This window comes from Bos indicus, chromosome 19, assembly GCF_029378745.1.
Source record: "Bos indicus isolate NIAB-ARS_2022 breed Sahiwal x Tharparkar chromosome 19, NIAB-ARS_B.indTharparkar_mat_pri_1.0, whole genome shotgun sequence".
Lineage (NCBI taxonomy): Eukaryota > Metazoa > Chordata > Mammalia > Artiodactyla > Bovidae > Bos > Bos indicus.
In genome coordinates, this window is record NC_091778.1 from 40,527,499 (window position 1) to 40,550,532 (window position 23,034).

Below are 23,034 nucleotides of genomic sequence, written 5' to 3' on the forward strand. Positions count from 1 at the left end.
GCGGGCGGCGCGGGGCGGGCAAGCGCCCGCGATGTGCCACTCGGCGCCTCCCCCGCCGGGCCCGGGCTGCGCGGAGGCCGGGCGGCCCTGGTAGCTGGGCGCGCGGCGCGGAGGGGGCGAGCCCGGCGCGCGGGTCTCATTGTTGCGGGGGGGGGGGGGGCCCGTCGGGGCATGAGGGCGAGAGCACGGCGGGGGGGGCGGCCAGACAGAGCGAGCGAGGAGGAGGAGGAGGAGGACGCCGAGGAGGAGGAAGGAGGAGGCAAAGAAAAGAAGCGGCGGCGGCGGAGGAGGAGGAGGAGGGAGCGAGGAGGCGCGCGGCCCCCCGCTCCCTCCCTCCCCCCCTGACCCCCGACCCCCGCCGGCCGGGCCCCCACCCCAGCCCCGGAGGGAGCTCATGGGAGTATGAAGGAGATGGTAGGAGGCTGCTGCGTATGTTCGGACGAGAGGGGCTGGGCCGAGAACCCGCTGGTCTACTGTGATGGGCACGCGTGCAGCGTGGCTGTCCACCAAGGTACGGGGGTGGCCGTGGGGGGCGGCGGGACCCTGGGGGCGGCGTGCGCAGGGCGGCCCCGGCCGCGCCCTCCCGAGACCTCCTGGAGCTCGGGCGCCCCTCCCCCACCCCACCTGAAGAGAAGGGAGGCGTCGGGGGCTCCCCCCGCCCGGTCCTGGAGGACCGGGTCAGGCATTGTTTTCTTGCCTATTGTTCCAGTCCCGCGCCCCCCACCCCAAGTTGAGGGAGTTTGGGGACAGTCTAGAGGGCAATGAGTGCACTCTCCGCGCCCCACACCGCCGGTGTCGGGGCTGCTAGGAGAATGTTTACCTGCGAGGTGTCCCCTCCCGCCCGGGTTATTTTGGTCCTGGCTCTGGGAGGGAGAGGTCAAGGGGGGGTCATCCTCCCCTCTTGCTTCCGGATACTGGGAGGAGCGGAATTGGGAAGGGAAGAGAAGGGTCCCAGGGGAGAGGGGACTCCTAAAATCCTCCCGGGAAGAGCTACGGATAGAGAGAGGTTGCGCAGGGGACCGGGAATCGAGAAGAGGGAGGTTTGGAGTTTCCCCCAGCAGCACATGGTTCGGGAGTTAACTCCTTGAGGAATCTTGCCGAGGGCGCAGGCTGGCATCTCCCGCCTGTCTGGCACAGCCAGCTGCCCCCCCCCCCCCCCGCCCTTCCTGGGACAGCCCTTAATCCTGTCGCTGTCGGCTCTTCCCGCCACTCTCCTATTGGTTACCTGCAGTGCACCTGCCCTCGGCCTTGACTTTTGACCTGTTCCTATTATAATTAGAAGCAGAAGATGAGGTCCCTTAGACCCTCGACTTACCCGCCTCTTTCATTACTGGCCCTTTAAGAAATGCCCCCCCACCCCATAACAACAAAACGTGTTTGACTATCCTAAATGTTGTTCCTCTAATATTCTCCGTTATTGATGATGAGGACTGGTCCTGGCAAGAGCTGGGAACCAGAAAGCTGGGTACAGAAAGGGCATTGGGGTGGGGTGGGATCTTCTAGAAGTTTAAAGTCAAGGTTTCAGACTTCCCACCTCTGCATGGACGGCTTGGTTATGTGGTTGAAAGCTGGGCGTGTGCTGTGGACATTCCTTGTGGTCCCGCTGTCTTATGAGTGACCCCCAGACAGGGAGCAGCCCCCTGGCTGGAACTGGCTCTGGTTTGTTAGAGTCACCCCCTGCCCCAGTTACTCTGGGAAAAGCCACTGGTGACAGATCTGCTTGGTGATTCTCCTCCCTCACCCGCAGCTTGCTATGGCATCGTCCAGGTGCCAACAGGACCCTGGTTCTGCCGGAAATGTGAATCTCAGGAGCGAGCAGCCAGGGTGGTGAGTTTGAAACTTCCCTCTCCTCTCATAAACACCTGAGCATCCCCTCCCTTGCCAGTGAGCTGGGGGGCTCTGAGGCTGAGGCTGGGGTGGGAGTGTCACACAGGACTTCCTGTTTCCTGCACACCTCTATCACCAACCCCATCTCTCCCTCTGCTTAGCCCTCACTCTGCCCCACCACAGGCGCCGGGTCTTCTGTTTTTGTTTTCTTGTTTGTTTGAGCTTTTTATCATGGAGAGTTTCCAACCTATACAAAAGTAGAGGGAATACTATAATTCTCCTGTTGATGAGGCTCCCCCATCTTTGACAACTATCACTCACGTTCAGCCTGTTTTCTCTGTATCCCCACCAGTTCCCCCTTAGACATCTAATCATTACATCCTGGGGCTCTCTGAATGTATTCAGGGAGGGCTCAGCTCAGTAGACCCCCCCTTTTGGAAAAGCCCATCCCCCAAATCCCTGTGCCCCCTTGTATTGGCAGAGGTGTGAGCTGTGCCCACACAAAGACGGGGCATTGAAGAGGACCGACAATGGAGGTGAGGGGGTTGCTGAGCCCTATGGCTCATCTGTTGAGGTCAGATAGGCCCCCTGAGCAGGGTCTGGGAAGGCAGGAGCAGTCCGTGGGCAGGGGTGGAATGCAGAGGCTGGGTTTCCCTTCCCTTCCCTGGCTGGCAGTGGAGTCTCATGGGAAGGCCATGGAGGAGGGGATCGTCTGCAGTATGGGGTTGTGAGGGGTCAGGGTCTCTGGCTGGCCATCACAGCTGAGGCCGGCCCCACACTGCCCCAGGCTGGGCCCACGTGGTGTGTGCCCTCTACATCCCTGAGGTGCAGTTTGCTAACGTGCTTACCATGGAACCCATCGTGCTGCAGTACGTGCCTCATGATCGCTTCAACAAGGTCAGCGGCCCCTGCTCTGCCCCATGCCAGTCCCCTTCCTCCCCAACCACTCTTGGGTCCTTCTCCAGCCCTCTCTTCATCCAGTGTAATTTGATTCTCTCCAACCTACACTTTCAGGGAACTCAGGAGGTGGGTAGGCACCTTCCACTGACAGACTCATGCCCATGATCAAGTGAAATAGCAGGCTCCTTTGCAGTCCTGCTTGAGGGTAGATCTTAGGGAGCAGTTCACTTATTCATTCACTGAGCACATTTTACTGAGGGTCTACTATGTGCAAAAACTGGGGCAAGATGCTGGACACACAGTGTCTAGTATTGATCAAGGCAGATGTGTTCCCTGCCCCGACTCCTGTGTGGGACGGCTATAGATATCAGTAAACAGGCAAAGTAAATGCAATGTGTGGTAAGTGTGGTGAAGAAAACAACAAGATACTAAAATAAAGAGTACCTGGCACAGGGGGTGGGGGGGGAGTTTATTTTAGATAAAGCAGTCAAGGAAAGACATTTTGGTTGAGGCCTGGGGGATGAGAAGGAGCCAGCCTTAAGAAGTGGGGAGAGTACCAGGTTCTAGGTGGAAGGAACAGTATGTGCAAAGGCCCAGAGGTGGGGCCGAGCTCGCTGGGGAGGAAGGCCGACACAGCCCCTGTCCTCACAGGACTCACCATCCAAGGGCTGCACTATCCAGGGTAGCAGCTACTTGCCACATATGGCTATGTAAGTTAGTTAAATACAATTTACAATTCAGTTCCTTAGTCACACTAGCCACTTTTCCAGGGCTCAATAACCCATGTAGTTTATGGGTCCTGTATCGGACCATGCAGTCTAGAACATTTCCGTCATCACAGAAAGTGCTATTGGATAGTCTGACGTAGGATTGTGGGGAGAGGATGGAACTGAGCAGGGAGGCCAAAGGATCCCTCAAGTAGGAGAGAGGAGGGGACGATTGCCCTATGTCCTGCAGACATGTTACATCTGTGAGGAGCAGGGCCGGGAGAGCAAGGCGGCTTCAGGAGCCTGTATGACCTGTAACCGCCATGGATGTCGACAAGCTTTCCATGTTACCTGGTGAGACCCCTGCCTTTCCTGCGTCCACTCCTTAGGGTTCTCTGGGATCCCTGGCCAGCTATCCCAACCTTCTCCTGAGATTTGCCATGGATGGCTGCCAAATGGGTTCATCCCAGCTGCTGTCTCTTTGGAGATAATGGCAGTACTTCCCTTGGGTGGTCTTGGCTTTGCCCCAGTAGGGGTCTTGGAGGGTGCAGGGGAGGTGGCCGGTCTGGTTTGGGACCACATCCTTCTCAGGCTGACCTCTCTTGATTAGTGCCCAAATGGCAGGCCTGCTGTGTGAGGAAGAAGTACTGGAGGTTGACAATGTCAAGTACTGTGGCTATTGCAAATACCACTTCAGCAAGATGGTGAGTTTCATCTGGGCGTGAGTGGGTTGGTCAGCCATGGTTTAGAGGGTGTGGACTCTAGGGTGCCTGGATCTGGGAGGACAGACAGGGGAGGAAGGAACTATGTCCCTGCTCTTGAGGAACTCACCATTGGATGAGGAATAAATTTTAAGTACAGCCTGAGGGGTGAAGCAGAGTTGAGCCAAGCAGTCCATCCCAGAAGACAGAGCTCAGACCCTGCCTATCAGAGTCTAGGAGGCTTCAAGAAGAAGGCAGCATTTAAGCTGAGCCAACAATTAGAGCCAACATTTGTGAGGCTTACCGTGCCCCAGCCTCTGTACTAATCTCTTTACGTGTGTGTGTTTGTATGTGTGTGTGTGCACGTGGATGTGCGTGCTCTTGCAGTCCTCCCTAAGAACTGGGTGTACTGCATTTACCCATTTTACGGATGAGTAAGCTAAGACCCACTAAGGTTACGTGACTTATCTCACAGTTGGTATGTGGGATTTAGAAAAAAACAGTCTGAAGGTCCTCAGGAGCCTGCCAAGAAAGACAGGAATTCCAGGCAGAGGGATTGGCATGGATAAAGTCCCAAGATAAGAAAGACCATTCATAAGCAACAGAACAGGATGTTTGGTAGGGACAAGGCAAGAGATGAGGTGAAAAAGCTCAGGCAGGGCCAGAGCTGGACTTGCTTCTGCCTCAGGTTCAGGGGCCCACGGAGAAGTGGGAGAAGGGGTGCTAACCCATGTTGGTGGAGAGACCTGCATGTTTCAGAAGCGGTGGGGTGTCCTGGCTAGGTATGCTGTGGCCTGACTGGGAAAGCAGCTTGGACCTCACCCCCAGGCCACAGGCTTGTGAGGCTGCTTGTAAGCAAGAGGGTAACATGATCAGATTTGTTTTTTAGGAAGATTACCCTGGCAGCCACTGTGAAGCCAGATCCAAAGGGCTGAGGCTGGTGACTGGGAGACAGCTGCAAGAGAGGGGGGGATGGAGGGATGAGGCTGGATTCTAGAATTATTTCTAGATAGACTTGCCTACATGTGAGGGTGGCTGAGGAGGAGGAGTTGAGGGTGGCACATAGGATCCTGGCTCTTGATGCTGGATAGATGGGGCTTGAGCTCCTCAGGCAGTGGAGTGGACTTCTAGCATATGTCCTGGTCTGCCGCGGAGAGTCCCAGTTTGTGCCTGTTGCCTTGGTGTAATTATTAATAGCTCCTCCTTTCATTTTCAAAAGTGTCCTGGTTTGGATAAGTCATAAGGTCACCTTGGTTCAAGGTTAGATATCAACTTGGGGGCTTCCCTCATGGCTCAGGTGGTAAAGAATCCAGTTGCAATGCAGGAAATCCAGGTTTAGTCCCTGGGTCAAGAAGATCCCCTGGAGAAGGGAATGGCAACCCACTCCAGTACTCTTGCCTGGAGAATTCCATGGACAGAGAAGCCTGGCGGGCTACAGTCCATGGGGTTGCAAAGAGTCGGACATGACTGGATGACTAACACGACACTAAGACAAGGTAGGGAGCTTTGGTTTGGAATATAGCAGGTGTCAAGTGGAGCTGTTTAGATTTGGTGGCTGTGTTCAGATTTCAGGCCCCCATAGGTGTGGCAGCCCCAGGTGTATAAGGCTAGGGGTTGGGGGCTCAGGTATGAAGAGAACCATGAAATGGGGAGTTTAGAGCTTAGCAGAGTAGGAGTGATGCCCACTGCTGGGGAGCCACTGGGTCAGATGAGGCCTGAAACTAGTCTTTGAATTTGACAGTTGGGAGTTTGTGGGTGATCTTAGAAAGAACAGCTCTAAGTCTAGGACTGGTGAAGCCATCAGACCAGGCATTGGGGAGTCCAAGGCCCTGGCTGGGAGGAATGGTAGCACAGGGGTTGTTTAAGTGTTCCTTATGGATATTTCCATGCCTTGTTCTTAAGGGCAGCAGATCCTTTGGGACAAAAGGAAGCACTGTTTGGTGGAGGGCCAGGAAAAGAAGAGAAGGGGTGATGGCTGGAGCATAGTGTCTGGAGGGAAGGATGGGGTATGGGGAGCAGGGGCTCCCATGAGGGCCACCCAGGGAGGGAGGTTGAGGTGGGCCGAGGTCGAGTGCCTGAGAGGGGCCAAGAGGGCACCATGGAAAGAGGTGGTGGAGAGAGAGACATGGGCCGAGGCCCACCTCCATCCATGCCTGGTATCTGGCTGGGGCCGAGATTCCCCACCTCTTCCGGGCCTCAGTTGCTAAATCTGTGCGCTGGATAAGCCAGCTGGGCAGACTGTAGGATTTCGGGGCAGGGAATGCACTCTGTTGAGCAGAGTATCATTAAGGACACAGGGTCCTCTTGTGACAGGCAGGGTGGGGGTGGGGGTTGCTGACCCCCAGGATCACCTGATCTTCAAGAACCTTTCAGTAACCTACGGAGAGGAGGGTGTGGCAGTTCCTCTCAATTCTCTCTGCAGAAGACATCCCGGCACTCCAGTGGGGGCGGGGGCGGCAGCGGAGGAACAGGAGGAGGAGGGGGTAGCACAGGGGGAGGCAGCAGCAGCTTTATTGCTGGCCGGAGGAGCAGGTCGGCCTCCCCATCCGCCCAGCAGGAGAAGCACCCTTCCCACCATGAGAGGGGCCAGAAGAAGGTAAGAGTCTTCTCCCCCTGCCCCTCCTGCCCATAGTCACAAACACCTGCTTCTTGCACCAAGCCACCACAGGTATCCCAGAGGCGATAGTGCCTGCCCCCTTCTTTCCTCTGAGGCCACTGAGGACCAAGGGGGTGCTGAGGAAGTGACCTGTGAGGGTCACAGAGGGTGAGCTGAAGGCCTGGCTTCCCTGGGGCTGTTTTATCTGTGTGGTTCCTCTGTGTCGTTCATATGACATGACAGTCTCCCCAGAGACCCCAACACACGGCCCTGTACATTTGCGCATGTCTAGCCGTGTCTGTGGTGCACATGCCTGCGTCCCCAGCGGCTACACGTCACAGTGTACCTGGCTCCTGTCCCCCTGCACAGCTCTGTGTCCCAAGTGGACACCCTTACAGGTGTGTGCCTCCATACGAGGCGTCCTGTGTCACTGGCATGATAATGGGATAGGTTATTTTTAGCAGGCATTGAGGATGGGCTTCCCTCGTGGCTCAGACGGTAAAGAATCCACCTGCAATGCGGGAGACCTGGGTTCAATCGCTGGGTTGGGAAGATCCCCTGGAGGAGGGCATGGCAACCCACTCCAGTATTCTGGCCTGGAGAATCCCCATAGATAGAGGAGCCTGGCAGGCTACAGTCCATGGAGTTGCAAAGAGTCAAGACACTACTCGAGCTTAGCACAGCACAACATATGGGAGGATGGGGGGAGGGGCTGTCAGCTCTCAGAGGAACCTGCCGGGGCCACTGCTGTCCAGCCAAAGTCCCCTAGTCCCTCCACAGGGGGCGATGGCACCCACAGAGCCTTGTGCCTGAGAGGACCCCACTCCCCACATGCATGAGTCATGTTTATCCTCACCAGGACCGTTTCCCAGCATCAGTGTCTGGTCCCTTCTTCCTCCCCAGAGCCGAAAGGACAAAGAACGCCTTAAACAGAAGCACAAGAAGCGGCCTGAGTCACCCAGCATCCTCACCCCACCTGTGGTCCCCACTGCTGACAAGGTACCACTGCTTACACCCAGGAGGGGCAGCCGCGGCTGCGGGAGGGAGGCACAGTGTGAAGGGTTGGGGCGTGCAGCCCTGGGAACCCTTGCAATTTCACGTTCATATGACTCTGCTCCACACTCCACACTACTCCTGTTCTAGACCAGGAGGGGCCTCTGCTCCTCAGCCCCACTAGTCACTGACCAACCAGGAGGGGTGGGGGTGGAGGGGCACCACCCTTCCTGCAGGCTGCCAGCTGTTCACATCTGCCTCTGCCCAGACAGAGGGCCTCAGCACCAGGTTCCTGTCTGCAGATACAGTACTCATGGTGGTTCTTTGAGTCTCTGGGGCCCATTTCTCCAGAGAGAGGCAGAGGACACCCCCTCACTCTCCACCCTGCCACACACATATCAGGAAGCTGCTCAGAGCCTGGTCGCCTAACCAAAAGCCCACTCCATGCAGGTTGGAGGGACTGAAAGTGTGGCCCATGGTGGCTTGCAGGGCAGACCCATGGACCATACCCTGAGACCCCTAGTCATCCCACTTTCCCAGTAGGGGCATGGCATGTCAGGCCTGACTCCAGAAATGGGCACCATCTGGATAAACAACTGGCAGGCCCTACCCAAGGCCAGGGAGTTGCTAATCCAAGCCAGAGCAGCCCTCCCTGCCCCTCCTTCCAGTCAGTTCTCCCCTCACCCCCAGAAGGAGAACGAGGGCCTGGAGACACGGCTTCCTCCTGTCGCCATTATTGCCCGTTCACCTCCACCAGCCTCAGGAGGTTGCCAGGGCTCTGGGCATCTTAGCAGGAGACTCAGGTATCAGGTTTCCAGGGTGATGTTGCTGTGGCAACTGTCCCAGTAACCCTCTCCCTTCCCTGCTGCCCAGGGCTCACCTGGAAAAGCTTGTCGTTGCCCTCTGATCTCTCCCTGGGGTCTGCAGGCAGGGGGAAGGAGTGGGCCAGAGATCTAGGAGTGACCCCAGTGGTTGGACTTCTCTTTGGACATGCTGGAGCCTTCTGCCCATCCCCCTCCACCCACCCCAGCATTTCAGCCACCCCTCCCCCTGGGCCCTCTCCTCCTTTGCTCTCAGAACCACATCTGGCTCCCTTCAGAACTCCAGCTGTTGAAAAGAACAAAGAAAAAGACAGAGCCGAGGGCTCCGCCCAGGAAGGGGCAGCACAGGGTGGCTCATCCTCCTCTCCGACCTCTCTCGGCATTTGTTCATGTACTGGATACCTGGTCTCCACCAGGAGGAGAAACCATCCCTGACTGTTACTACAAAGCCCTGACTCACTCACCACATGCCAGGCTCCCTTCTGGAACAGGGGGATGGCGGGCATGTGTGGGGATGTGCTCATTTAATCCTCAAAATAATCCAGTGAAGTAGGCATTTTATTAACCCCATTTAATAAATGAAGACACTGAGGCACAGAGAAGTTAAATTCTTTGCCTAAAAGCACACTGTTAGGGAATGGTGGAGTCAAGATTCACACCCAGGCAGTCTGGCTTGAAGGCCTGTTCTCAGCCACCGCAGGACACGCTACAGTGTATTGCTAGCAGCCGCGCCATCAGAACCATCATCGTCAACCCCATACTATCTGCCATTATGTTCCTCATAACTCTCCAAATAGGGATAATTAGCCCCAGAAGGACACCGAAGCTCGGTGAGGTGGAGACCACACAACATACACGGTGGTAGACCCCAGGTTCACAGACCCCAGAGCCCCTACTCTTCCAGCCACTGCTGCCACCCTCAGACATGGGGGACAATCTCTCAATACAGTGTGGCAACTATTGACATGGCTGATGTGGGTGGGTACAGGGCACCCAGGAAATAGAGGACAGAATGATTTGTTCCACCACAGGTAGCTATCGGGTGACTTCACGGAAGAGGGGGCTTTTGAGCTGGATTTTGAAGGAGAAGATGTTTCCCAGAAAGAGGGAGGCTAGGCTGTCTGGGCAGAGGGCTTGGCATGGAGGCTCAGGTTGTTTGGAAAGGGCGTGGAGTAGCCAGGGAGTGGAGTGTCAGCCAGGTGGCTGCAGCTGGGGGGTGAGCAGGGAGGGAGTGGCAGGGACTGGAGGGCCCAAGAATGGGGCCAGGGTGGCCCATTCTCCCTGGAGTCCCTCTTCCCTGCACTCACCACTTCCCAGTACAAGTCCAGCCCTGTAGGCCTAAGTGTTTCTAAACTGAATGACTGAGCAGATGCATACTTTTGAACAGACTCTGGGACCGTTTTCATTTCTCCCTTGCATGAGGCAAAGGACAGACAGCTTCTTGGGCTTAGAGCTCCCAACTCTTCACCCCTAGAAGTAACAGAGCTGCCTCTCCATCTCCCTGGTCTAGGAGCTCCCACCACCATCTCCTTGCCCCATAGTCCTTCCTGAAGCTAACTGAGCTCTCCCAGGAGAGCCCTAGGTCCTGTGTCCTCAGGGCTCCACCCCCAAGTCAGGGTGAGCCCAGACCCCCAGAGCTGGCTCCAGCCTTCCTCTCTCCTCCCTCCCTCAGGTCTCCTCCTCGGCTTCCTCCTCCTCCCACCACGAGGCCAGCACTCAAGAGACTTCTGAAGGCAGCAGGGACTCCAAGGGGAAAAAGTCTTCCAGCCATAGCCTGAGTCACAAGGGGAAGAAGCTGAGCAGTGGGAAAGGTGTGAGCTGCTTCACCTCTGCCTCCTCCTCTTCTTCCTCTTCCTCTTCCTCCTCATCTGGGGGACCCTTCCAGCCTACAGGTGAGTATGGGCACCCCAGGATGCAGGAGCTGGGGAGGAGGTGGGATGGGACAGTCTGGCCGTGAGCTTTTCTAGCAAGGCCCTTTGCATATTGGTTTGCATCTCATTTGCTTCTTAAATTGCCTGGTGGGGTGGGAATCCCCAGCCAGTGACTCCTCAACACTCCCTCCTCTCTCAGGGTGGAACTCCCCTCCAATCTCCCTCAGGGCCCACCTCTCCAACCCCCATAAAGTATTCATTATTCCCTGCGCTGATGCTGTCAAGTACCATTTTTAAAGCACTGACACTAGTCTCCTGTAATCTCTGCAGTCATCCAGTGAGGTCAGTAGGGTGGGAGCTATTCTACTTTGTCACAGGTGGGAAAAGCTGGAGGGTGGGGATACACTGGTCCCAGGACACAGAGACAGTGGCAGAGCTGGGATAGGAAACCAAGCTTCCGCACCCCCGACCAGAGCTCTCTCCATTAGTACCCACTGGGAGCAGGAGGGAGGCAGGGGCTCTGGGGTCCAGCTGTAATTCCGTGTCCCTCTCTGCAGTTTCGTCCCTGCAGAGCTCCCCTGACTTCTCCGCATTCCCCAAGCTGGAGCAGCCAGAAGAAGACAAGTACTCCAAGCCCACTGCACCCCCCCCTTCAGCCCCTCCCTCTCCCTCAGCCCCGGAGCCCCCCAAGGCTGACCTCTTTGAACAGAAGGTGGTCTTCTCTGGCTTCGGGCCCATCATGCGCTTCTCCACCACCACTTCCAGCTCAGGCCGGGCCCGGGCCCCATCCCCTGGGGACTATAAGTCTCCCCATGTCTCGGGGTCCGGGGCCTCTGGAGGCACCCACAAGCGGATGCCCACACTGAGTGCCACCCCTGTGCCCGCTGAGGAGACCCCTGAGACAGGCCTGAAGGAGAAGAAGCACAAAGCCAGCAAGAAGAGCCGACACGGGCCAGGCCGTCCCAAGGGCAGCCGCAACAAGGAGGGCCCTGGGGGCCCAGCCCTTCCCTCCCTGCCCGGTGCCCAGCTGGCTGGCTTCACCGCCACTGCTGCCTCACCCTTCTCTGGAGGTTCCCTCGTCAGCTCTGGTCTGGGTGGTCTGGCTTCCCGTACCTTTGGGCCTTCTGGGAGCCTGCCCAGCCTGAGCCTGGAGTCTCCCCTGCTGGGGGCAGGTTAGTGACCCTTGGGGACCAAGGGTGTCTTAGGGCCCAGCTAGTCTAGTGAGGGGACAGAGACATAATTATGCAGTTAGAAGGAAATGTGACAGAAACTGCTCCAGAAGACAAAGGATGGAGGTGACAGTCACCTTTGAGACACTCCCCCACACCCATCTCCTGCATGGTTGTGATGGGAGAGATTGCCAACAGGACTTAACCAAGTGTGGGTAGGGGAATTAGAAAAACTGGGAATTCTTCAGGCTTGAGCAGGGCAGTAGAATAAGCAGGCTTGGCAAGTAGGTGTCACTAAGGCGAGAAGTGACATCTTTGCAGCAGGAGGGTGAGACTGGTGTGTGGCAAGATCCAGGGGAGTGTTGGCCTTGGGGAGTGGCTGCTCCAGCCACCTGACTGAGGAGGGGGCAGAGGAGAGGTGACTCTAAGCTTCCCTCTGTGTCCTTCTTGTGCCTGTAGGCATCTACACCAGTAATAAGGACCCCATCTCTCACGGTGGTGGAATGCTGCGGGCTGTCTGCAGCACCCCCCTCTCCTCCAGCCTCCTGGGGCCCCCAGGGACCTCGGCCCTGCCCCGCCTCAGCCGCTCCCCATTCACCAGCACCCTCCCTTCCTCCTCTGCTTCTATCTCCACCACTCAGGTGAGGCCTTGCTCCTGGGCTCCTCCATCCCTGGGCAGGTGGGGGACAGCCTGCCGAGGACCCCAGCTTTCCGTGGGAATTTGAGAGATTGGGCTTGATCACCACCAGAACGTCTCCCTCTTTCTGGTCCTTTCTCCTCCCCAGCACACCTGGTCCCCTCCACCCCGGTGCCCACAGTTGTGCTCTAGATCCAGGAATAACCACCAGGCTGGACTCTACCTCCTTTCCCTCAGGTGTTTTCTCTGGCTGGCTCTACCTTTAGCCTCCCTTCTACCCACATCTTTGGAACCCCCATGGGTGCCGTTAACCCCCTCCTCACCCAAGCCGAGAGCAGCCACACAGGTATGTGAGTCCCTGACCCTGTTCCCCTTTCTTCACAAAGGGGCACCCTGTCACCTGCTTGTCACCCCGGAAAGGACTGGAGGGCTTTCTGGCTATCCCCCACCCTCTGGCCATTGCTGACCCTGCAAAAAAACATTCCACATATAACAAACCAGGGTACATCACTTTCACATCAAAACCCCTTGAGGCGGTGGGGCATGACCGGGAAGAATTACTACTACTCCATCTCACAAAAGCAAAAGGCAAGAGAAGATGAATGATTTGCCCAAGGCTGTTGAAGTAGGCAAAGGTAGAGCAGCAGCTGAAATTCTGGCTCCTCGGCTCCAAGACTACTTCTCCTACCACTGTAGCAAAGCTCCCTGCTGGCCTCTTAGTGAGTTCTTGATTGGCGATTATAGAGATCCCACTGGTTGGGCAACCGGCTCTCTGGGTATTCAGGAGTTAAGAGGGCGGATCGCAAGCACCTTCCTCCTAGTAGAGTGAACACAGCCCTAGAGAGCTGATTGGTGCAGAGGTACCACCTGGCTGGTTGAGGGGCGGGGCTTGCCATTTCAGGTAAGCCTTAAAGGGGCGAATCTGACAAAACTTAAGAACCCTGCAGAGTAGATGACTGTATTTTCCAAAACCCAAATTGTAATTTTGTGGCTCAACATAGGGTTTTGCGGTCTAATTGTGAGTTTATTAATATAAAAGTCATATAAAATTATAATAACTACAGTAATTAAGGGTTTGCTACATGGCAGCTAAACTGTTCAGGTTAACACTTCACATTTATTACCTTATTCATAACAATCACTTCAGAGAGGTTGGTTTTAAGCCCCGCGGTCACATAGCAAGTATCCAAGTTCAACTCGGGACTGTCTAGGCCCCAAGTTCCTATGACTATGAAGTTATAAATTTTCCAGGAAAAAAAAAGTTGGGAGGAGAAGCTGAAAGCAGCAAGGATGCAGGAGCCTCTCTGCCTAGAGGAGGAGAAAGAGAGTTCATGATTTTGCCTCCCCAGGGGCTGGGATTTCAAACCAGGGCTCCCGAGAACTAGACCTGCCTGTCTGGGGGTTGGGAGATCCTGGGGAAAGAGGTCGGCGGTAAGGTCCCCGATCCTATACCCACTTCCCAGGCGGGGACTTTGGGGCCGACTGCACCTCTTCCTCACTGATCCCTGCCTCCCTTCTCCTTCCAAGAGCCAGACCTGGAGGACTGCAGCTTCCGATGTCGGGGGACCTCACCCCAGGAGAGTCTGTCTTCCATGTGAGGGAGAGGGAGGCGGCTTGGGGGGCAGAGGGGGAGCTTGGTGGAGGGATTGTCGAAGGCGGGGGTGGGGGGTGGGGGAGGCGTGCGGAAAGGCAGGCGCGCGGAGAGGGTTGGAATCCAGAGCGGATAACTGAAACCCGCGAGGCAGGGAGGCTGGAGTTGGGGAGTGAGGTGAATCTGAGCCGGTTTTCCCTTGTGACCCCAGGTCCCCCATCAGCAGCCTCCCGGCACTCTTCGACCAGACGGCGTCCGCACCCTGCGGGGGCGGTCAGTTAGACCCAGCGGCCCCCGGAACGACTAACATGGAGCAGCTGCTGGAGAAGCAGGGAGACGGCGAGGCCGGCGTCAACAGTGAGAAGGGGTGACATCGGGCTGGGTGGCTGTCCTAGGACCCCAGACTCGGTCACCTTTCTCTCCGAGGTCCCCAAAGGTCTTTTAAGGTTCCTCCTGTGGCCCCGCCCCTGCCTTAACGGTGGCCCACCCCAAGCCTAGCCTTTAACCCTCGCTGGGACCTGCTCCAGGCCCCGCCCCCTCTACGCCCGGCTTTTGGCCTTTACGACCTCGTGGCCCTGATCTAACTAAGCCCTAACTTCCCACCGCCCCTTCCCTCCAAGCACTGGGCTTCCACCCCGAGCCTTAGGGCCCCACCTGTGGTCCTCACACCTCTGGCTCCCCAAGACTCACCCGAGCCCCTGGCTAACCGGAGCCTTCTCTGCTAGGTCTCAGTCCGGTTTCCTTTGCCAGGCCCCGCCCCTGGTCACCTGGCCCCGCCCCAGCCTTCGCCCCGCCTTCCCAGGCCCGCGGGGCTCAGGCGCTCTCGCCCTCTGTCTGCAGTTGTGGAGATGCTGAAGGCGCTGCACGCGCTGCAGAAGGAAAACCAGCGGCTTCAGGAGCAGATCCTGAGCCTTACGGCCAAGAAGGAGCGACTGCAGATTCTCAACGTGCAACTGTCTGTGCCCTTCGCCGCCCTGCCTGCTGCTCTGCCTGCCACCAACGGCCCTGTCCCTGGGCCCTATGGCCTGCCTCCCCAAGGTAAGGGGGCCCCACCCAGGCCGGTAATGGGGGCCTCCGCTCTGCAGTCGGAACTGGCCCAGACTCCAGCCGCTGAGCTCCTTCCCTGATCCCCCTTCCTCAGCCGGCAGCAGCGATTCCTTGAGCACCAGCAAAAGCCCTCCGGGGAAGAACAGTCTGGGCCTGGACAACTCGCTGTCCACGTCTTCCGAGGTGGGCACCATGGGGAGGGGCACGGGGCGGGGGAGGGCTGGAGCGGTTCAAGGGCCTCCTAGTCGCATTTCCACCTTGCTGGGCTGTTGGAGGCTGGGCAGTGAAGTGATTGGCTGAGTAATTTGGCCGACTGACCCGTTCATTCCTTTACTAAGTAAGTGATAATTAGGAGGTGCCTACTTAAGTCCAGTCATTGGCTAAGCAAGCAGTGAGCAAATGGGACACTCTTGGGGACAGGCTCAATTCAAGAAAATCAATAATTAAAAGTAGAGAAAAGTGCTAAGATGGAAATCATTTGAGGGGTATGAGAAAGAATGGAGGGTGGGTGGATGTACATCCACCTTTCTCTGGATGGTAGTTAGGGAAGGCAACTCTGAAAAGTATGAAGAGTTTATTACAATTTATTTTGGCCACACAGAAAACAATCCCTGTGTAATTGGTGGTGGTTGGGGTAGCAGTTGCTATTATTATGCTGTGGTTATTATTGAAATTAAACAAAGTGGGTTCTTGTTCTCCCTACCACTTACTGTGTGACTTGGGCAATAATAATCATAATAACAGCAAACATTAATTGCATCCTTGCCCTTTGTCATGTCCTGGCCTGAGACTTTTCAAGCGTTGGTGTGTTTAGTCCTCACAAGAAGTTTATGGACTAGGTTCTCCTGTTACCCCCGTGTTATGAATGAGGAAACTGAAACAGAAGAGCCGCCAGAGCCATTAAATTGTGGGCATGGGATTTGAGCCCGTCTTTCAGTTCAACTGGCTGCAGAGTTACTGAGCCTAAGACCCAGTGGTTTCACCCATAAACAGCAGTAGCAAGTTAGTACAGGTCAAGCACTGAACCTCGGGTCTGATTCTCGAGGTGGTCACTATACCACCTTCACTCTTCAGTGTTAAACAAGCATCATGGTGGGTGCTGGGGCCCCAGGAAGTGCTTTGTGAAGACTGTTTGGATTCTTAGCCTTTATCCCTGGGCATTGCTTCTTCCTCCTGGGTGGCTTTGCTTGGGAGTAAAGTGGGGGTGACCATGTGAGAATGCTGGCGGGTGCTGGGCCGGGGGCCAGAAAGGTCACACTGGCCCCCTGCCCTTCTGACCCCTCCCTTCCCCCTCCCTCCCCAGGACCCACACTCAGGCTGCCCGAGCCGCAGCAGCTCGTCGCTGTCCTTCCACAGCACGCCCCCACCGCTGCCCCTGCTCCAGCAGAGCCCTGCTACTCTGCCCCTGGCCCTGCCTGGGGGCCCTGCCCCGCTCCCGCCTCAGCCACAGAATGGGCTGGGCCGGGCACCCGGGGCAGCGGGGCTGGGGGCTATGCCCATGGCTGAGGGGCTGTTGGGGGGGCTGGCGGGCAGCGGGGCCCTGCCCCTCAATGGGCTTCTGGGGGGGTTGAATGGGGCTGCCGCCCCCAACCCTGCAGGCTTGAGCCAGGCTGGCGGGGCCCCCACGCTGCAGCTGCCAGGTTGTCTCAACAGGTGAGGGAGAGCTCAGCCTGGGGAAGGGGATGGGGAGGCTGGCTCTGGGAGGGACTCCCCCTACAAACACCCACATCCCTCAGAAGGGAAGCTCTCCTCCTGTCTTACGGGGTCTAGAAAATCCAGTCACCTCTTGGCCCCAGCTTCTCCTTAGATGTAGACGTGAGAGCCCTCTGGATGGTAGCTCTTCAGGGACAAAAGTCGTTTGTTTATTCCTTGTGCCCTAGCTGAGGTTTTCCCTCTGGGGAAGTTTTCCCATCTCATGTGTCTCCTCCCACCGTCCTCTCTGAGCTCAGTCTGTTTCTCTCTCCACCTGGGCCTGAGGGAGAGTGGGAACTTAGGGGGGCAGGGAGGAGTGTTTCCCTGTCTCTTCCCATGGTCTGTGTTTTGTCCCCCTGCCTCAGCCTCACCGAGCAGCAGCGACACCTCCTGCAGCAGCAGGAACAGCAGCTGCAGCAGCTCCAGCAGCTCCTGGCCTCCCCACAGCTGACCCCGGTAATGCCCCTCCCCCTAGCTCTGCCAGAAAGGTCTCAGAGGGTCTGGGCCGGTCCAGGGAGGGCCGCCCCAGGCTGGGAAGGGAGCCCCAGGCTGGGAAGGTGAGACTGTCCCTGTGGGAGTGGGGCCAGGCCCCTATGGATCATATGAGGACAAAGGGCATAAGTGTTCCTCTTGGGGGCCCCTGGGTGCTGGGGAAGGAATGCTATAGTGGCCCTAGATCACATCCCAGCAAGAGGATCTGGAGGGAAGTGAGCCCTCAGTTACTGAGCATTTCCAGTCCCAGCCCCAAGGCTCTCCAGTGGGGAACTTCAAGGTCTGCATAGAGAGGTGGCTGAGCAGGTGACAGACACGTCCTCAACCAGAGCAGCCCCTTTTAGGTCTTTCTTGTGTGTTGAGTTCTACTAAGAGTTCCTGGGAGAAAAGGAATTCTTCCTTCTAGAAAGGAGAGAGTTGCTGGGACTTCGCTGGTGGTCCAGTGGTTAAGACTCTTTGCTGCCCATGCAGAAGGCGCAGGTTCAATTCCTGGTCAGGGAACTAAGATCCCACATGCCGTGCGATGCAGCCAAAAGACAAAAACATAAAAGTAAAAAGGAGAGAGTTGAAAGAAATAGAAAAGCACTCATTTTTATGTAAAGAAACATGAGAAAGATATACAATAAACTAGCTCAACTGGTTACCTACAGAGACCAGATGGTAGCAGGAATAAGATAGCAAAATTTCTTAAGCCTTGAAAAATTGTTTTGGGTTTTGGAACGCTTGAGAATGCTTTCTCTATTCAAAGCAAAAATAAATGAATCTTAAGGGGAAAAAAAATAGAGAAGTTGAAAACTGTTAACCTCATTCAGTGTTCCTCAACTTGGGGTCATGCCACCCCTGGGGATTTCTGTGTTTGTCATAATGACTGAGGAATTGATTTAGTGGGGGTGGGGGAGGGATGTTAAACCTCCTGCACTTGACTGGTAGTACCTCATGTGACAAACACTGATGGTGTGCAACCACTTTCTTGTCCAGATGGGGAGACTGAGGCCCAGAGTGGGGAGTTAGAGATGGAATCTTGACTGTCTCCCAGGTCTCTTGCCTCATGGTACTAGTGAGATAGGATGGGGCCCAGGCCAATCAGGGTAAGATGACCCTGGGGACCACTGGCCAGTAAGCCATCTGGCCCCCTTGCAGGAACACCAGACTGTTGTCTACCAGATGATCCAGCAGATCCAGCAGAAGCGGGAGCTGCAGCGGCTGCAGATGGCCGGGGGCTCCCAGCTGCCCATGGCCAGCCTGCTGGCCGGAAGCTCCACCCCACTGTTGTCCGCGGGCACCCCTGGCCTGCTGCCCACAGCATCTGCCCCACCTCTGCTGCCCGCCGGAGCCCTGGTGGCGCCCTCGCTCGGCAACAACACGAGTCTCATGGCTGCAGCAGCTGCGGCCGCAGCAGTAGCAGCAGCAGGCGGGCCTCCAGTCCTCACTGCCCAGACTAACCCTTTCCTCAGCCTGTCAGGGGCGGACGGCAGTGCCAGTGGCCCCAAAGGAGGGGTGAGTAAGGGGTCTGGTTTAGGGGAGGAGCTGGGAATGGGGCAGAGGGACCGTCCTGTCTCCCTTCTCCTGGAGAGGCCCATTAGAAAAGGCTGTTTCCTCTTTGATTGGACCATTTAGAAAAAGATGATGCTCTGGGTGAGCCATTTCAAGAAAGGCATCCCTCCTTCTGAGGGCAAAGAGCCAGAGCCCGGGAGGCCCTTGGCTGGCACATGCCTACTTAACTGGGCGCCCTATGCAGGGCAACTCTCCCAACAGACACACAGATACACGGAAGTTGACCCTGTTGTGCAGCCGTCAAAGCCCAGCCCTTTATTGCACCCAACATCAGCTTTCTTGACCCAGGAAGCTATTCTCAACCGGGTGATTGGACCAGATACCTCCCCAATCCCCAGTCTCCCTTCCTCTTTTTCCAGACTGCTGACAAAGGAGCCTCAGCCAACCAGGAAAAAGGCTAAATCCACCCACGCTCCTTTAGACCCCACAAAGAGGGGCAGATCTGGTCTGAGGGGTCCCAGCCTGCAGCGGGCACCTGCACCCCAACACTGGAGAGCCCCGGAGTATGTGCTGAGGCCTGGGGAGTGGGGGGTGCTCCCGGTGCCACGGACTGAGACCCAGAGGGGAGCCCTTTCCATCTGCCCCCTGCCCCCGCCTCTGCACTGGCCCCTTTGTGAGGGGCTCAGAAGGAGGACAGGCTCCAAGCCCGCCTAGGAGCCCCCACTCTCAGTGAATGTTTCAGGGTTCCCTAGAGAGCAAAGTGGGCCATGGCATAAGTGGGGGGTTGCTTAAACCCCCCACATAAAATGGATCAGCACTTGAGTGGGAGAAGTGGGGACTAGGCCCTGGGCCTGCCCCTGCGTGGAAGTCTTCTATGGAAGAAAGGGTGACCCTACTTGACCATTTTTTACCCAACTTGGGCAGATGGTAAGAGGGCTCCCTTGGACTGTTTCTTGCTGGGCTCCTTCCCCTGCCCCCCACAAGGGTCACAAGCTGTGCTTGTAAAAGCCCACAGACTAGGGGGCCGACGAAGGGGCAGGATGGCATTGAATTTGGCCCAGGCCTCCCTACCTCCCGGGGGGTGGGTCCCAGTGATGGGCTGGGGGAGGGCAGGGGGTGGGCGGCCCAGCCCCCTCGGTACCCTGCCCCTTGTTTGCACTATTGGATTTAGGAGTGCCGAGGGTGGGGAGATAGAGCTGCCTGACTCAGAGAGTGTGTGCGGGTATGCCTGTGCGCTGTGTGTGTGTGTGTGTGTGTGTGTGTGTTTGTCTGTCTGTCTGTCTCCCCCTGGTCCCCAGGTAGCCGAGGGCAGGGACAGGGGCAGTGCTCTGATGAGGCAGTACCAGAGGGGCACTCCTAGCTCTTGTTTGCACCCTCTCACCTCACCAACTTTGGTCCCTTTCTGGGGCCCAAATGGTTAACAAAAACCAGAACTGTACTCCAGTATTGGAGAGTAACTGGGGGCTGGGGGCTTCAAATCAGGGTGATATCCTGCCTTTCCTCCCCCAGACTCCACATGGTCTCAGTGCCCCCGCAGCGCTCCCCTTCCACCACTGATAGTTGGTCCTGCTTCCCTGGCACAAGGGGTGCCCCAGGGATCAGGGGAGAAGGCAAGGGGGGTAAAGTACCACTTCTTTTAGTGAAAACTGTCTCCCAGAATCAGCCAGCCTGCCCCCCTGCACCCTACCCCTCCCCACCCCCACCAGCCAGGGGAGACTTAAGCTTCAATTGACCTAACAACTGTTCCTTCACCCACCAGCTATTTCCCCAGGGTGCAGTGGGCAAGTCTCACCTTAGAGTCCGCACCTGCCCAGAGCCTTTGGTGGCCAAGGCTGAGGGCTGCTGGGGCAGCCAGGAGAGGGCGAGGTTGAAGCGTGTGTCTGTGGGTGCACTGGGGTCGGAGCCAGGCGGAGCGTGGCCAGCTTCCTGATGCCCACATTTAGTCAGTCTCTTTGCATGTGTGGATTCGTGTGTGTGTGTGTTTCTGTTGTTGTTGGTTTTGTTTCATTTTGTTTTTTTTTTTAATAAAGAAAAGGTGTATATTTTTGGCAATGACAGAAACGTAGTGCAGATATATTTTTGCCTGTGCTGCTCAACTGGTTTTTTTCTGATACTGAAAATAATATTAATATTCCTGTTGATAAGACTTTGTAAGATGTTAGGGAGCTGATAATGGAGGGGGTGGGTGGGAATCCTTCGGAGGCAATTTCTTAGGCACTTGGAAGGGCTTGGGGGGAGGGGGAAGGCAGTTGTGATGACCTCAGAAATACTCTCTCTTTATTAATGCTAAATATCAGTTAGAAAGGAATGATAGAAGTCAGCATTTTATTCATCTTCATCTATGAAGCTCTCTAACTCCCTGCCCCCAAACCACTGAAAAGAAAAATAACCTTCAGAGATTCTTAGAAGAGTTGCTCATTCACACCCACGCTCTTGCCCAAGGCCGACCCACTTAGAACCAAAGTCAGCTTCTGTTCTGGACAGTGAAGGAAGTCGATTTACCCCAAGGCTGCCATGGCAGAGAGTGAGAGGTCCTGGAACAAGACCTCCCCTTCCCTCCAGCACCCTAAAGTCTGGGGTTCTCATCTCCAAGAGTCTGTTTTCTGATTTTACCCAGGCTGGGGTGCAGTGGCGGGTAGGCAGGTTAGATTTGAAGGGCCCCAGGCTGCGTATGGATTGGTGCTGTCCCTCAGTTTGGGGCAGGGGGACATGAGAGAGGTGGTGCGTTTCATCTTTTGGGGTGGGGGCCAGGCTTTATAATAAGAAAGGTCTGGAGGGCTTCTGGACAGAGCAGGGTCCCAGTGCAAAGGGCATGGCTCTTGAGCCCCCACCATCTGCTCCCAGCCTCAGTCCCTTTTTCTAGGATGAATTTGGATGGGGACTAGGAAAGGATGCAGATTTATAGGTGGCTCTGTCTAGGGGAAGGGAAGGATGTGGTTTGCAGGGCGGAAGTGGAGTTTGAAACTGCAGAGTGGAGCTCAGTACGTCATCCCCTTCAGTGTGGAGGTGTGAGCATGGTGTGCGTGCAGAGCCGCTGTCTGGCCTCACAACGAGTGCATGAATGTCAGAGCTGGAAGGGACCTGTCTTTAGGATCCTGCGAGCCAGCTCCTTGCCCCACAGGTGATAGCTCCAAGCCTGGGGGGTGGGGGGTGGGCAGGGGCTCAGGGGCAGAGCTGCGACCAGTCCTCAGGACCCTGGCCTCCTGGTCCTGGCTCTCCTGCCCCACTGCACTGCCTCCATGTGGTTGTCTGTCTGTCCCTGTGTGTGTGGTGTGCGGTGTGAGTGCAGGGCTGTGCCCAGGGTGGGGGGTATCTGTGAAGCACTGACTGTCTTAGCTCAGAGCTGATGGATCCTCTCCAGAGACAATGACACTTTAAAGGTTGCCTTTTCTTGTCTAAGTTTTTCCGATGTGTGTGTGTTTTCCCTTCAGATTCCTAGGTCTATTGCTGCCTCCAGGTGCCCTCACCTTGAGGCTGATGAGAGCACTCCTGTCCTGAGTTCTAGGGAAGTACTCCTAGTAAAGGCCTCGACAGTGAGGGGAGCCAGAGTCTGGGAAAGAGAGAGAGCCAGCTCTGAGAAAGGGTGACCTCCACGCTGCGTTTTCCCAAACTGGAAATCCAGACACGGGCTCTGCCTGCCAGCATCTTCCTTGGTGTGTGGTTGGCAGAGTTAAGGGTAGGCAGCTTGCTCCCAGTTCTCCTTTATCCCAGTTTCCTGGGGAGAGGTGTCTGGAGAGCTTTCGGTCACTTCAGTTGGGAATCTGTAGGAAAACGGGGCGCAGTACCCTGGCTTCCTCCAGTCACATCAGTCCAGATTAAAAGTGTGTCTGGCTCCCAGTCCCTTTGACTTGATCTACTGAAAAGCTGGTGACTGAGGGGTGCCTTCATCGCCCTTTGTTCACGTCCTTCAGCCCAACTTGGGACTTAGGTGGCGGGACTGGAGACCCAAACCCTGGCTCCCAGCCTGTCCCCCTCTTTGCACCCCAGCCTTTCTCAATGTAGCAGACCCTTCCTAGGGGAGCAGGGAGGGGAAGCCACAGTTTGCAAACCCAGGAGCTCCTTTTACATTCTTTGTAAAGCCTCCTTTATATCCTCAACCCAAAAGGCAATGCCCCTCCCCTGCCACCTCCAAGCCTGGAATTGTGCATAACCCGGATCTTGTATCTTTGTATAACGGATGTTATTTGTACGAAGGGCAGTTCGTAAACAGCACTTGTTCTTTTAATAAAAGAATGTTTTACAAAAAAAAAAAAAAAAACCAAAGAGACCTTGGTTTGTCTGGCTTTACTGAAGGGAGAAGTGGAGGGCCAACTGTGGGAGCCTTGGGAGGGGATGGAGGTGGGGGTGGGCAGATGGTCTACTAACATTTCTTTAAGTACTTCACAGACCAAAATGCACAAAATACCCAGGTTGCGTACTGAAAATCAGATACCTTTGCTCCACTCATAAGAACGTAATGTGTATCTCTGGGCCAGGCGGAATCTGATTAAAAAAAA

The 23,034-nt window shown here is 56.1% G+C and overlaps 1 protein-coding gene and 1 long non-coding RNA gene across 6 annotated transcripts; one reads left to right on the forward strand and one right to left on the reverse strand.

The window, feature by feature from the left end:
* Positions 1-236: 236 nt before the first annotated feature.
* MLLT6 (MLLT6, PHD finger containing) lies at positions 237-22,801 on the forward strand. 5 transcript variants are annotated; one of them, XM_070773373.1, is made up of 20 exons: positions 237-511; positions 1,748-1,827; positions 2,309-2,363; positions 2,615-2,724; positions 3,685-3,788; positions 4,045-4,138; positions 6,558-6,731; positions 7,635-7,730; positions 10,218-10,437; positions 10,974-11,588; positions 12,045-12,226; positions 12,460-12,568; positions 13,750-13,816; positions 14,025-14,170; positions 14,654-14,851; positions 14,955-15,043; positions 16,164-16,513; positions 16,918-17,008; positions 18,185-18,541; positions 18,783-22,801. In XM_070773373.1, the coding sequence occupies exons 1-20, from the start codon at positions 403-405 to the stop codon at positions 18,879-18,881; spliced, it is 3,345 nt and encodes a 1,114-aa protein (XP_070629474.1). In that variant the 5' UTR covers positions 237-402; the 3' UTR covers positions 18,882-22,801. The 5 variants fall into 5 exon arrangements, 3 of the variants coding, with proteins under 3 accessions (XP_070629474.1, XP_070629475.1, XP_019836009.2); XM_019980450.2 differs by having other exon boundaries at positions 243-511; positions 18,958-22,801; XM_070773374.1 differs by lacking the exon at positions 6,558-6,731 and having other exon boundaries at positions 238-511.
* On the reverse strand, positions 13,320-14,567 carry LOC139177571 (uncharacterized). Its single transcript, XR_011562068.1, has 2 exons — positions 14,504-14,567; positions 13,320-13,530 (listed from the first exon to the last, which is right to left on the reverse strand). It is a non-coding gene; the product is annotated as an uncharacterized lncRNA (long non-coding RNA).
* Positions 22,802-23,034: the final 233 nt, after the last annotated feature.